Genomic DNA, 14,179 nt, shown 5'->3' with positions numbered 1-14,179 from the left:
TCAGGTGGGCAGCGAGAGCCGAGGGAGGCAGGACGGGGGACAGGAGGGCGCGGAGAATGGGAGGGCGCAGGCGCAGGACGGAGGTGGAGTGAGAGGCCAGGCTTGGACACCGAAAGTAAACTTTCTCAGCTGGAGGAGACATTGCAGTGCCTGAGAAGGGAACGGCGGAGTCCTCGGAGGAAGTGAAACCCCTCCCCCCACCTCAGAGAAGGACATGTCTGGTCAGATCAAGCGTTACTAACCTACCCCGGGAAAAGTGATGAATAATTGTTTGCCTGCTCAAGGAAGAGGGTACGGAGTTGTTTAACCTATTTGTATGCGTGAGAGAGAGGACACCGTCTGTTTGCCCTTTGTGAAAGTGAAGAGTTAGTCAGCAGCGTGCCAGAAAGTGGTGAGATCAGCCTACCCATGGAATGAAGTGAGTTGCCAGCCTTTATCTGGTGTAGAGGTAATCAACGACCTGCTGAAGTCAGATAAGCAAATGGGGTGTGACTGAGAAATGTCATCATGCTTAAAGAAGTGCACAAAAAACATTGAAGCGGATCCCAAGCAAAAGGAATCCGGACTGTGGATCCAGCGACTTGAAGTGTGGGATTTGAATGCGCAGCGTCTCTGAGCAACTGAATATGCTGCCTGCTGCAGTGAAGAGATGGCTCCACAAACCTAAAGTAAGAGGATATTTGGCTGTAAATCCGGCACTCTTAAACTTCCCACTCTTCATTCCATTCATCTCGGCTATAATTTTAAAAGCTTCTGATATTTTCTGTCCGCCCCCCGCCCTTGGCCTTTCAGCTACTTTTATTCTCAAACCTACAATTAGCGTTCTGATCTGTAGCAGTCTATTAAAATAGTGACTTAATTTTTATTTTGTATTTGACAGCTACAGAGCAATTTAATGTTTTGTTTCATTCTCACAACAAAGTTTCTTCAAATTATTATCACTTGCACGCTCTACTAAGTGGGCCACGCCAGCCAGAGACTATTGAGTCTCTGATTCTTATCTGCCTCATTTTCTCCTGTTGGGAAGTGCCTGGAATACTTTCAGCACATTCACTTTGGCTACTTGCTCTGTAATGCATTGAAACACCAGCATGCTACATCACCAGGTGAGTGATAAATTAAATTGGCAAATGTAATTAGTTTATTTTAGGAAGACATGAAGTCAATTAAGTGTATCTTTCCTCACATGAAGTTGTAATTCACAAAATAGTATTCCTAAATTGTGGAGGTAATGTCTCATCTGGGAACAGGCAACAAATAAGGAGGAAGGGGTTTCAAAATGACTAACTGGAACCCTCCTATATCCATATTTCTATTTGGTTTGCAATTAAATGACTATTGCATCTATGTCTTTCTTAATCAGTTCAGTTGCTTGCTTAATACAAATAGAAATCATGCTGTGGTGTCAAAATATGAATTATATCACATTCATTTTTTTTTAATAAACAGTTTATTGAGGTAGTTTTGGTATAGAAACAACAACAAAATAGACAAGATAAATGAAACCATAAACATAGTGCAAAAACCGTTTACCTTTCATACAGGTCTCACCCTTATTGACCCCCTACTCTAACCTACCATCCCACCCCCGTGTCTGCTGACGATTAATTTTCCGCAAGGAAGTCGACGAACGGTTGCCACCCCCGGGTGAACCCTAACAGTGAACCTCTCAAGGCGAAATTAATTTTCTCCATACAGAGAAAGCTAGCTAGGTCTCCGACTTCGGGGGCTTTAGGTCCCTCCATGCCAAAAGTATCCGTCTCCAGGCTACCAGGGAAGCAAAGGCCAGAACATCCACCTCTTTCTCCTCCTGGATTCCCAGATCTTCCGACACCCCGAAAATCGCCACCTCGGGACCCCGAAAATCGCCACCTCGGGACCCAGCGCCACCCTTGTTTTTAAAACCTTGGACATGACGTCTACCAACCCCTGCTAAAATCCTCGAAGCTTTGGACACGTCCAAAACATGTGGACATGGTTCGCTGGCCCTCCTGCGCATTTTGTGCACCTGTCCTCCACCCCAAAGAATCTGCTCATCCGGCCGGTGCACAACCTTAAATTGTATTAGGCTGAGCTTGGCACATGTTGCAGACGTGTTGACTCTACTCCACGCGTCTGCCCATAAACCATCCTTTATCTCACCTCCCAGCTCATCCTCCCACTTATGCTTCAGCTCCTTGGTCTGCATCTCCTCCGACCCCATAAGCTCCTTTTTATAGATGTCCGAGATGCTCCCCTCCCCTACCCACCCCCTGGAAATGACCCTGTCCCGAATCCTCCTCAGCGGTAGGAGCGGGAAGGTTGCCACCTGCTTACGAAAGAAGTCCCGTACCTGCAAGTATCTGAATTTGTTTCCCCTCGCCAGCCCAAACTTTTCCTCCAGCGCCCTCATACTCGGGAAACTCCCCTCTATGAACACATCCCCCATCCTCTCAATCTCCGCCATACCGGGAACCCCCCCCATCCATACTCCCCGGGGAAAACCGGTGGTTATCACAAATTGGGGCCCAGACTGATGCTCCCACATGCCGCCTCCACTGGCCCCAAACTCTCAGGGCCGCCACCACCACGGGGCTGGTGGAGTACTGCAGGAGCGGCAGAGGCGCAGTTACCAACGCCCCCAAACTGGTGCCCTTACAAGAAGCCACCTCCATTCTCACCCACGCCGACCCCTCCCCCACCACCCACTTCCTGATCATTGCTATGCTAGCCGCCCAGTAATAATTGCTAAAATTTGGCAGTGTCGGCCCACCCTCTCCCCGGCTCCGCTCGAGCATTACCTTCCTTACCTGTGGGGTCTTGCCCGCCCAAACGAAGCTCGTGATCACCCTGTTGACCCGCTTAAAAAGGGACTGCGGAATAAAAATGGGGAGACATTGAAATACAAATAGGAACCTCGGGAAGACCGTCATTTTCACCGTTTGTACCCTCCCGGCCAGCGACCACGGGAGCGCGTCTCATCTCCGGAAATCGTCCTTCATTTGGTCCACTAGCCGGGCCAGATTCAATTTATGCAGCCAGTCCCATTCCCATGCCACTTGAATGCCCAGGTAAACTACTCCCTACTGACCTAAATGGCAGCTCCCCCAGTCGCCCCTATTGTCACCTCATCTGAACCACAAACATCTCACTCTTATCCATAGCTTTATACCCCAAAAACCAGCCGAATTCCCCTAAAATTGTCATGATTTCCTCCATCCCCTCTACCGGGTCTGAAACGTACAGAAGCAGATCATCTACATAGAGCAAAACCCTGTGCTCCACCCCCCCCCCCCCCCCCCCCAGCCGGACCAGTCCTCGCCAGCCCCTTGAAGTTCTCAGAGCAATTGCCAACGGCTCTATAGCCAGCGCAAACAACAGTGGGGCGAGGGGGCATCCCTGTCTCGTCCCCCGGTACAGTCTAAAATAGTCCAATGTTGTCCTGTTCGTCCGCACACCTGCCACAGGAGCCTGATACAGTAATCTGACCCAGTTAACAAAGCCCCGCCCAAATCCGAACCATCCCAGTGCCTCCCACAGGTAGTCCCATTCTACCCGATCAAAAGCCTTTTCTGCATCCATTGCGATCACAACATCAACCTCCCTACCTTCTGGGGGCATCATGATCCCATTTAACAGCCTTCTTACATTGGCCACCAACTGCCTACCCTTAACAAACCCCGTCTGGTCTTCCCCAATAACGTCCGGAACACAATTCTCAATCCTGGAGGACAAGATTTTGGCCAGGAACTTGGCATCCACATTCAGCAGGGAGATCGACCTGTAGGACCCACACAGCTCCGGGTTCTTGTCCTGCTTGAGAATCAGCGAAATCATTGCCTGTGACATCATCGGGGGGCAGCACCCTCCCTCCCTTGCCTCATTGAACATCCTCAACAACACTGGCCCCAATATCCCCGAGAACTTGTTATAGAACTCTACTGGGTACCTGTCCGGACCCGGGGCCTTACCCGCCTGCATGGCCTTCAAGCCCTCCACTATCTCTTCCAGCCCAATTGGGGCCCCCAGCCCTTCTACTCGCTCTCCATCCACCGTTGGGAAATTCAGGCCCTCCAAGAAGCACCTCATCCCCTCCGGCCTCGCAGGGGGTTCCGACCTGTACAGCCTGCTGTAAAAAATCTCTGAGCGCCTTATTCACCCCTACCGAATCACCAACCAGGTTCCCCTCACCGTCCTTTACTTTCCCTAGTTGCCTCCCTCTTCCTAAGCTGCTGTGCGGGCATTCTGCTGGCCTTCTCCCCATGTTCATAAATCGCCCCCCCTCGCCTTTCTCAGCTGCTCCACCGCCCTCCCTGTGGTCAGCAAACTAAACTCCGCCTGCAACCTCCACCGTTCCCTTAATAGCCCTGCCTCTGGGATCCCCGCATACCTCCTATCAATCTGTAGTATCTCCTTTACCAGCCTGTCCGTCTCTGCCCTGTCAACCCTCTCCCTATGAGCCCGGATCGAGACCAGCTCCCCCTTACCACCGCCTTCAGTGCTTCCCAAACCACCGCTGCCGAATTTTCCCCCGTGTCATTGACCCGCAGGTAGTTCTGAATGCATTTCCTCAGCCGCTCGCACACCCCTTCATCCGCCAAAAGTCCCACATCTAACCTCCAGTGCGGGCGCTGATATTACATCACATTCATGGTCCTGATCATAACTCAATAGCAAGTTCACTCATGAATTTTCACATCAACCCATTTGGCAGATTTGAATCATCTTTCATTCTTGTGTCTTTGTATGATGAGTACTGGGGAAAGCTTTGTAATCTTAGGCTTTTGGAGAACATGGGTTGGATATGTGCAAAAATTTGTTGACTGTGTCTGCTGTTCTCTCTTGACCAGTGCACATGTAAAATGTATGGTTAGTTTGTTGTTTCAAATTAACTTAAAGTAACTGTTCTCTCAATGCTTTTTCTCCCCTCCCATGAAATTGTAAACTCTTGGTTGGCAGAGTTTCATAAGAAACAAAAGACTCGCAGTACCTTCGCTAACTACGTTTTTGTGTGTTTTTTAAAAAATAATAATTCAACGGATATGGGTTTCATTGACTAAGCCAGCTTTCACTGCCCATCCAAATTTCCCTTGAGAAGGTGGAGGTAAGCTGCCTTGAACCGCTGCAGTGCATGTGGTGGAGGTGCACTCGCAGATGGTGCTGTTAGGAGGGAGTTCCAGGGTTGAGACCCAACCACAATGAAGGAACAGTAACATATTTCTAAGCCAGGATGGTAAGTGGCTTGGAGAAAAACCTCCGGGAGGTGGTGTTCCCACGCGTCTGCTGCCCTTGTTCTTCTAGGTGATAGTGGTTGTGTGTTTGGATGGTGCTCGCTAAGGAACCTTCGACGTGGATGGGTCTAAAAATAGGGAGGCCTTGCTAAAACTATACAAGGCACTAGTTAGACCACACCTGGAATACTGTGAACAATTTTGGTCCCCTTACCTGAGGAAAGATATACCGGCATTGGAGACCGTGCAGAGGAGGTTCAGTAGGTTGATCCTGTGTATAGAGGGATTTTCTTTTGAGGTAGGTTGAGCGAGTACTCTTTGGAATTTAGAAGAATGAGAAGCAACCTAATTGAGACATTAGGATTCTTAGGGACTTGCCAGGGTGGACGTTGACAGATTGTTCCCCTAGTGAGAGACTCTAGGACTAGAGGGCATAATCTCAGAGCAAGGGATTGCTGATTTAAGATGAGGAATTTCATTTTGAACGTAGTGAATCTGTGGAATTCTTTACCACAGAGGACTGGAGAGGTTGAGTCATTAAGTATGTTGAAGACTCTTCATCAGAACCTAATCCCAAACCCTGTTATTGCCCCTCACCTACAGATTCTGTACTTTGCAGTTGGTACGATTGAATAGCATTTGAGAGCTTATGTGATTTGTTTTCCCTTTATTGTAGGGATGATGGGGCCAATTTAGGGTGTGCCTTTTGAAGCTGGACAAGTTGCATTCCAATTCAGTCGAAGTAACATTTCAATAGATTTTCTTAGTTGGTCCATAATTAACCTACTATCATTTATTATTTACATACAGAATGAGAGAAAGGAAAGTAGAGAGGAGTCGGTGATGTAGTGGTATTGACGTTGGACTAATAACCTAGAGTTCCCATGCTCTGGGAACCTGGGTTCAAATCACGCCATGGCAAATGGTCAAATATGAATTTGATAAGCTGGAATTAAAAGTCTAATGACCATGAAACTATTGTCATTTTTAAAACAAACATCTGGTTCACTAATATCCTTTAGGGAAGGAAGTCTGTCGTCCTTACCGAGTGTGGCCTCTCATGTGACTCCAGATCCACAGGTTGACTCTGAAATGCCGTCGGGGCTGGGTAATAAATGCTGTCATGGCTCAGCCAGCAACGCCCACATCCCATGAACGAATAAAAAAAAAGTATATTTTAATTTTGTTTTGATTCCTACTTTTATTATAACTTGCATAATTCCTATACAAGCAAGTAGGATGTATTACTCATTTAATGTAATGGTGTTTATGAATCACCTGAGGAGGCAATAATCAATCATATGTTTTGACTTGTTTTGACTCTCAATCCCCTGTCAGCGTTTGCTATTTCAAAACAATGCATTCTCTCTATCGGTTGCTGCACAAACATGGAGAGATGTTTTGATGACCTTTCATCAGACCCTAAACCGTAATGACCAAAGGCCAATTATCTTATACATTAACTCTGTTTTTTCACTCGGATGCTGCCAGGCCTGCTGAGTATTTACAGCATTTTCTATTTTTTGATTTTGGGTGTGTACAAAAATAATTGGTTTCTTATTGCAATAAATCAATTGCAATGTGCTAAGACCAGGGTGCATTGCTGCTGCTCTTTTTTTCACAGTAGACGGCTGCACATACTTTTACAGCCGGCACAGACTTTCCCTTGATAGTTGGAAAAGTCAGAAATGGAAACCTAAATTTTCAGGTTGGTCTTTTAACCAACTGAGCACCATAATTTACTCATTTTGCATCGATTATGCTGCTCCCAAATCTGCACTGCTATGTAAATGAGGTGCATTCCTGAGCATGTAGACTATGTTGGATATTCAAAAGAAATGGGCTGCACGGTGGCACAGTGGTTAGCACTGCTGCATCACCGCACCAGGGACCTGGGTTCAGCTCTGACCTTGGTGACTGTCTGTGTGGCGTTCGCATGTTCTCATTGCGTCTGGGTGGGTTTCCTCCGGATGCTCCGGTTTCCTCCCACAGTCCAAAGATGCGCAGGTTAGGTGGATTGACCATGATCAACGAGTGGGATTTCAGGGATAGGGAATTCAGGGAAGTGGGCCAAGGTAAAGTGCTCTTTTGGAGAGTCTGTTGTTACTCTATGGGCTGAATGGCTTCCTTCTGAACTTCAGGAATTCTATGAATATTGCACCATTTTTCCAATATTGGAGTTGTGATTCATAGTTTTTGGTAAATTGTGTGAGAGAATGGAGCCACGTTCATATACTAGAGTCAGCATGCACCTTTTATGGGTCTGATAACTCATTAGTAGCAAAAGTCACCCTACCCTTCACCAACAAAATGATGCCTTTGGTGGGCGGCACGGTTGCATAGTGGTTAGCATTGTTGCTTCACATCGCCAGGGTCCCAGGTTCGATTCCCAGCTTGGGTCACTGTCTGTGTGGAGTCTGCACGTTCTCCCTGTGTCTGCATGGGTTTCCTCCCACAAGTCCCGAAAGACGTGCTGTTAGGTGAATTGGACATTTTGAATTCTCCCTCTGTGTACCTGAACAGGCGACTAGGGGATTTTCACAGTAACTTTATTGCAGTGTTAATGTAAACCTACTTGTGACAATAAAGATTATTCTACTCTATTAATTTCAAGCAGTAAAGAGCACATTCTAGCTAGCGAAAGATTGCCACCAATGGACATGGCTCCAGCCTGATCCCCATCATCTCAGGACATAGTCTCAAAAAAGGAGATCCAAAACACGAATAGCTTGGGGTAGGACCAGAACATGTGTGAATGGTTCGTCGGCCTCCTTAGACAGCACTCACATCTGTCTTCTATTATGAGAAAGAACCCACTCATGCGTGCTCTAGTTAAGTTTGCACTGTGAAGGGCGACACAGTGGCGCACTGGTTAGCACTGCTGCCTCACGGCACCGAGGACTCTGGTTCGATCCCGGCCCTGGGTCACTGGATGTGGAGTTTGCACATTCTCTCCTTATTTATGTGGGTCTCACCCCACAACCTAAAGATGTGCAGGGTAGGTGAATTGGCCATGCTAAATTGCCCCCTAATTGGGGAAAAAAGTAATTGGATACTCTAAATTTATAAAAAAAGTAGGTTCGCCCTGTGAACTATTTTGATCTGTATCAGTCTGGCACAAGAAGAGGTGCAATTCACCCTGTGCAAGATCTCGCCGCTCCTCCCACTTTGCCTTTACTTCCTCTAGCAGTGTTCTCCCCGTCTCCAACGACCACCCATACATATTGAATATCTTCCCTTCCCCTATCTCATCTAGAGATAGTGGGAGGGATTCTCCAATAATGGGGCTATGTCCCCACGCCCACGCGAAAACGGGCACGAAGCACTCCGGACTTTTTTCTAGAAAGTCCGGGGTGATTCTCCATTTTGAAAGGGGCATGTAGGGCCCCGGAGCGCTCCACGCAGTTCCGGCTGCTGATATGGGGCCTTGCACGTCCGGCCGTGGATTCGCGCATGCGCGCGTGGGCCAGTGCCGCAGGTCGGACCCACACAGCGGCCCAGCGCCAAAGAAGTAGACCCCCCCCCTCCCCAAGATCGCGTGGGCCTGGCCATAGTGGAGCCCCCCCCCCCTCTCCACGGTGACAGATCCCACCCGCCCCCCACCAGGACGGCCATCGCAGCCGCCACTCCGAGCTCCCGGTGGGTGGAACCATATGTGAACCACGCCGGCGGGAACTCGGCCGGTCGTCCGCAAAGAATCGCTGCGGGGGCCTCTTTCAACATTCCCCCCCGACCGGCGCCACGTCGACCGCGTGCGACTGGTGGCGATTCTCTGGTCGCGGGAAGGCGTCACGGGTCCAACACCCATTCTCTGCCCCCCGTGCCGGGCACGACTGCGGCGTGGAGGCTCGGAGAATCCCGGCCAGTATCTTGTCCAAAAGTGTAGATCCTGGTAGCGAAGGGAACAAAGACAGATCCTTACAAAAAAAGTTTCACACCTGCAAACACCTAAACAATCTCTTCCCACTCCCTGCCTCACTCCTTGGGATTTGACATTATTCCTCCTGCCCCGCAAACCTACCCTTCACAGACAAATCCCTGAAGTTCTCGACCCCTTCCTCTTCCAAATCTTATATATTCCATACAAACCAGATGGCACAAACCTATGGTTCCCACAAATTGGTGTCAGTAGTGGCATCACTCCCAATTTAAAATGCTGCATGAATTGGCTCCAATTTTTAGGGGACGTCACCACCACCAGGCTCATGGTCAGAGAGAACGTAAGAGGGTCCGTAACCAATGCCCTCAGACACGAACCTACACAGGAAGCCTCCTCTACCCTGGCTCCTTCATCCCCCGCCCAGTAATAATACATCAGATTCAGTCGCACCAGCCCTCCCGATTGTCTCTCCCTCTGCAGGAAGGCTTTTCAAATCCTGGGAGGCTTACCTGCCCAGACCAAGGCTGAGAATAACTTCTCAACCCTAATGAAAAAAGACTTTGGGAGGAAGAACAAGAGACACTGCAACACAATTAAGAACCTAGGCAACATGTTCATTTTGACCACCTGCACTCTCCCCACCGAGGATGATGGGAGGGCATCCCACCTCTTCAAGTTCCCCTTCCACCAGACTGGCCAAGTTCAATTTATGTAGCATGGTCCAGTTAGCCATCTGTATCCTTAAATACCTGAACATTGTCCTGGCCAGCTTAAACAGCAGCCTCCACAAATCTGTTTCCATCCTTGGGGCATTCATCGGAAAGATTTCGCTCTGACTCCTATTCAATTTGTATCCTGAAAAGGAATCCAAGTTCATCAAGAGGTTATCCTTCCCACACTAGCGAGAGGGTCTGAAATGTATAGCAACAAGTCGTCACATAAATGGACACTTTATGTTCCTGGTCCTCGGAGATAATGTCCAGTAATCGCCCCTCCAGATGCATCACCAACATCTTAGTTGGTACTCAACAGTGAGATACGCTTGTAAGACCTACACTCCAAGGGATCCTTCTTCAGGATCAAAGAGACCAACATGCTGGCAACCCCCCCCCCCCCCCCCAAGACAAAAATTAAACATCCCTATTTTGGAGTGATGTCACTAATGTGTGGCGCCAACAAGACCGCCAACTGTTTATAGAATTCCACCGGGAAGACATCCGGCCCCGGTGCCTTCCCCGACTGCATGGAGCAAATACAGTCCACAATCTCCTCTATCCCCTGCGGTGCCTCCCACCCGACTCCCTATCCACTACTGGGAATTCCAACCCATCCAAAAACTGCTTCATCCCCAAGTCATCATCCAGAGGCACAAATTTGTATAGCCACTGGTAGAAAGACTCAAATGCCCCACTGGCTGGAACAGTGACCAGCCTCCTTCCCCCTCCCATCTCCCACGCTGCCACCTCAACTGATCAGCCTATACCCAGCTGGTCGTCTTGCCATACTCATAAGATGCCCCTCGCGAATGACAACGTTGGATGACTGGCTTCCCTGTCAAAACAAGCTTGAACTCCTTCTGTAGCTTACTCCATTCCGATAACAACTCTGCCGTCGGACCCATGGAGTATTGCTGGTCCATCTCCAAAATGGAGTCAATCAACTTCTGCCTTGCCACCGTTCCAACCTTATTCCTGTGGGCATTATACAAAATATCTCCCCATGACAACTGTCTTCAATGCTTCCCAGAACGTGGAGGGTGAAACTTCCCCGTTGTTGTTAAATCCCACATAGTCCCCAATGGCCGAAACCACTCTTATCACAAAACCCCTTCTGCAGTGTCCAACCTCCACTGGAGGCGTTGGACATTGGTTGATCTCCAGTTGCATATCTACGCAGTGTAGGATGTGGTCCGATATTACAACCGCTGAGTACCCAGCCCCCACCACCACTGGAAATAACTATTTCTCCACCACAAAAAAATCTAAACGGGAGTAGTCCTGGTGCATGTGCGAGAAGAAGGAAAACTCCCTTTCCCTTTGGTATCTAAAGCTCCACGGATCCACCCTCCAGCCCCCTATTTCCCCCATGAACACTGCCAGCTCCTTAGCCATCCCCAAAATTGCAAAGAACTTGGGGCTCGAGTACAATTACAATCTCCCCCTATGTCCAATTGATCCAAATCTAGCTCGGAGATGGCGGCCAACATCATAGATTATCATAGAATTTACAGTGCAGAAGGAAGCCATTCGGCCCATTGAGTCTGCACCAGCTCTTGGAAAAGCACCCTACCCAAGGTCAACACCTCCACCCTATCCCCATAACCCAGTGACCCCACCCAACATTAAGGGCAATTGTGGTTACTAAGGGCAATTTATCATAGCCAATCCACCTAACCTGCACATCTTTGGACTGTGGGAGGAAATCGGAGCACCCGGAGAAAATCCATGCACACACGGGGAGGATGTGCAGACTCCGCACAGACAGTGACCCAAGCCGGAATCGAACCTGGGACCCTAGAGCTGTGAAGCAATTGTGCTATCCACAATGCTACCGTGCTGCCCAAACATCATCTTGATAAATTCTGCCAATTTGGCACATATATGTTCACCAACACTACAGCCAATACCCCACTCTTATCATGTATTTTCCCCCCAGGGTCCGTCAAAATACTGTCTCCTGTAAAGGCCATCCTCCTGTTAATCAACACCCCCCCCCCCCCCACCCCCTCGTCCTTGCATCAAAATTTGAGTGAAACCCGTGCCCCACCCATCCCTTGCTTAACCTCGTCTGATCTCTAACCCTCATGTGTCTCCTACAGAAAGATTACATTGGCCTGCAAGCTCTTCAAATGGACAAACACTTGGGACCTTTCACGTTCCATGTAACCATCCTAACTGGGGACCTCTGGGCACCCCCTCTACTAAATTCAGCCATACACCATCTGTGAGCAAGTCCAACAAGACCTACCCGATTCCAGGCCACCTACGATGGCCACCGTCGCCATCCCCACACCAATCCATAAACCAAGAAAGCTACATCGCTAGCACTCTACGTTCCTTGCTAAAGTTGATATTGAAGCCAGAATACCCAAGAGAAGAATGTAGTTCTGTTCCTCAAAGTTACATTGGAAGGGACTTCCGGGTGCGGCGATGACCAGCTAAGTCGCACGTTTCGGCAGCTCCCGGTGGAACGGACTTTTGGGCTCTTGCTAGGAGCCCCAACGGCAATTTTAACGGCTAAAAACACTGTGCGGTAAACCAGAAGGGAATCCCCCCTGGATATGGATGGAAAAAGGAGAGGAAAGCGGCCGGATTGCGGAGGATCCTCTAGAGCAGCGGCAAGGAAGGCAAGCACAAAGCAAGATGGCGTTGGAAGGTGGCCGTCTAGTATGGGGCCCTGACCAACAAGAGTTCCTGCGGCACTGTGTGGAAGAACTTAAAAAGGAGATGAAGAAGGAGCTGCTGGCCCCGATATTACAGGCGATTGAAGGGCTAAAGGAGGAGCAAAAGACCCAGGAGCAGGAGCTTCGGGTCGTGAAGGCAAAGGCCGCTGAAAATGAAGACGAAATACAGGGCCTGGTGGTGAAGACAGAGATGCACGAGGCACAACACAAAAGGTGTGTGGAAAGGCTGGAGGTGCTGGAGAATAATGCGAGGGGGAAGAATTTAAGGATTCTTGGTCTTCCCGAAGGCACAGAAGGGGCGGACGTCAGGGCATATGTGAGCACGATGCTTCACTCATTAATGGGATCGGAGGCCCCGACGGGCCCGTTGGAGGTGGAGGGAGCTTATCGAGTTATGACGCGAAGACCGAGGGCTGGAGAAATACCTCGAGCCATAGTGGTGAGATTTCTCCGATATAATGATAGAGAGATGGGCGAAGAAAACTCGGAGCAGTAGGTGGGAGAACGCGGTGATCCGCGTATATCACGATTGGAGTGCGGAGGTGGCGGAAGGAGGGCAAGTTTTAATCGGGCCAAGGCGATGCTTCACAAAAGGAAGGTCAAATTTGGAATGTTGCAGCTGACAAGACTGTGGGTCACACACCAAGGGAAGCACCACTACTTTGAGACGGCAGAAGAGGCATGGACATTTATTGTGGAGGAGAAGCTGGAATTGGCGGGCCAGAAAAAGAACGTTTGGGACAAAGTGGTGGGGTGATTACGTGGGGTGAAGGGGGGGAAAAAGGGGGCAGGGATGATCTCTCAAGTTGTTAATCTTGCGACCCTGTAACTTTTCGCTCTTCCCCATGTCGTGGGGGAGAGGGGGGAGGGAGGATAAGGAATTGTGGGTGCTGGCCATTAGGGGTGGGGCCAAGTGGGAAACGCGGGCTTTGTTCCCACGCTATGGTAATCATGGCGGGAACAGGGAAGCAGGAAGGAGGGGGCCTCGCACAGTGGGGGCCGAGGTCACGGGGGGGGAAGCCGAGGTCAGCCAGAGTTTGCTGACTTCTGGGAGCAACATGGGGGGTGCAATTACGCTAGAAAAGGATCTAGCGGGGGGGGTTAACTGGGTTGCTGCTGCTGGGGAGAAGGGGAGCTGGTACGGGGTGGGGTGGTCGAGGCGGGAGGGCGCCGTCGGGGGGAGATATGGCTACGTGGGAACCGGGTGAGGAGCTGGATTAAAAAAGGGGATGGCTAGTCGACAAAGGGGGGGGGGGGTAAAGAGCCCCCCAACCCGGCTGATCACGTGGAATGTGAGCGGGCTGAACGGGCCGATTAAAAGGGCACGGGTACTCGCACACCTAAAGAAATTAAAGGCAGATGTGGTTATGTTGCAGGAGACGCATTTGAAACTGATAGACCAGGTCAGACTACGCAAAGGATGGGTGGGGCAGGTGTTTCATTCGGGGTTAGACGCAAAGAACAGGGGGGTGGCTATATTAGTGGGGAAATGGGTACTGTTTGAGGCAAAGACCATAGTGGTGGATAGTGGGGGTAGATACGTGATGGTGAGTGGCAGATTGCAAGGGGAGGCGGTGGTTCTAGTGAACGTATATGCCCCGAACTGGGATGATGCCAATTTTATGAGGCGTATGTTGGGACGTATCCCGGACCTAGAGGCGGGAAAGTTGGTAATGGGGCGAGACT

The 14,179-nt window shown here is 49.7% G+C and overlaps 1 protein-coding gene across 8 annotated transcripts in view; it reads left to right on the top strand.

Annotated features, from left to right (window-relative positions):
• LOC140426826 (lateral signaling target protein 2 homolog) overlaps positions 1-14,179 on the top strand; it is a 115,537-nt gene that overhangs the window by 24,451 nt on the left and 76,907 nt on the right. For 2 of the 8 annotated variants that reach the window (XM_072512055.1, XM_072512054.1), the window contains exon 1: positions 27-668. The exons of 4 other annotated variants lie outside the window; for them this stretch is intronic. In XM_072512055.1, the coding sequence (XP_072368156.1) occupies positions 600-668 (69 nt within the window). In that variant the 5' untranslated portion in view covers positions 27-599. Of the gene's footprint in view, positions 1-26; positions 669-14,179 lie in introns of those variants that run through there. 2 more of the 8 variants (XM_072512049.1, XM_072512050.1) reach the window with 1 other exon arrangement.

This window comes from Scyliorhinus torazame, chromosome 7 (assembly GCF_047496885.1).
Source record: "Scyliorhinus torazame isolate Kashiwa2021f chromosome 7, sScyTor2.1, whole genome shotgun sequence".
NCBI classification, from domain to species: domain Eukaryota; kingdom Metazoa; phylum Chordata; class Chondrichthyes; order Carcharhiniformes; family Scyliorhinidae; genus Scyliorhinus; species Scyliorhinus torazame.
The sequence above is the reverse complement of the archived record's forward strand: the minus strand, read 5'-3'. Positions and strand labels throughout refer to the sequence as shown.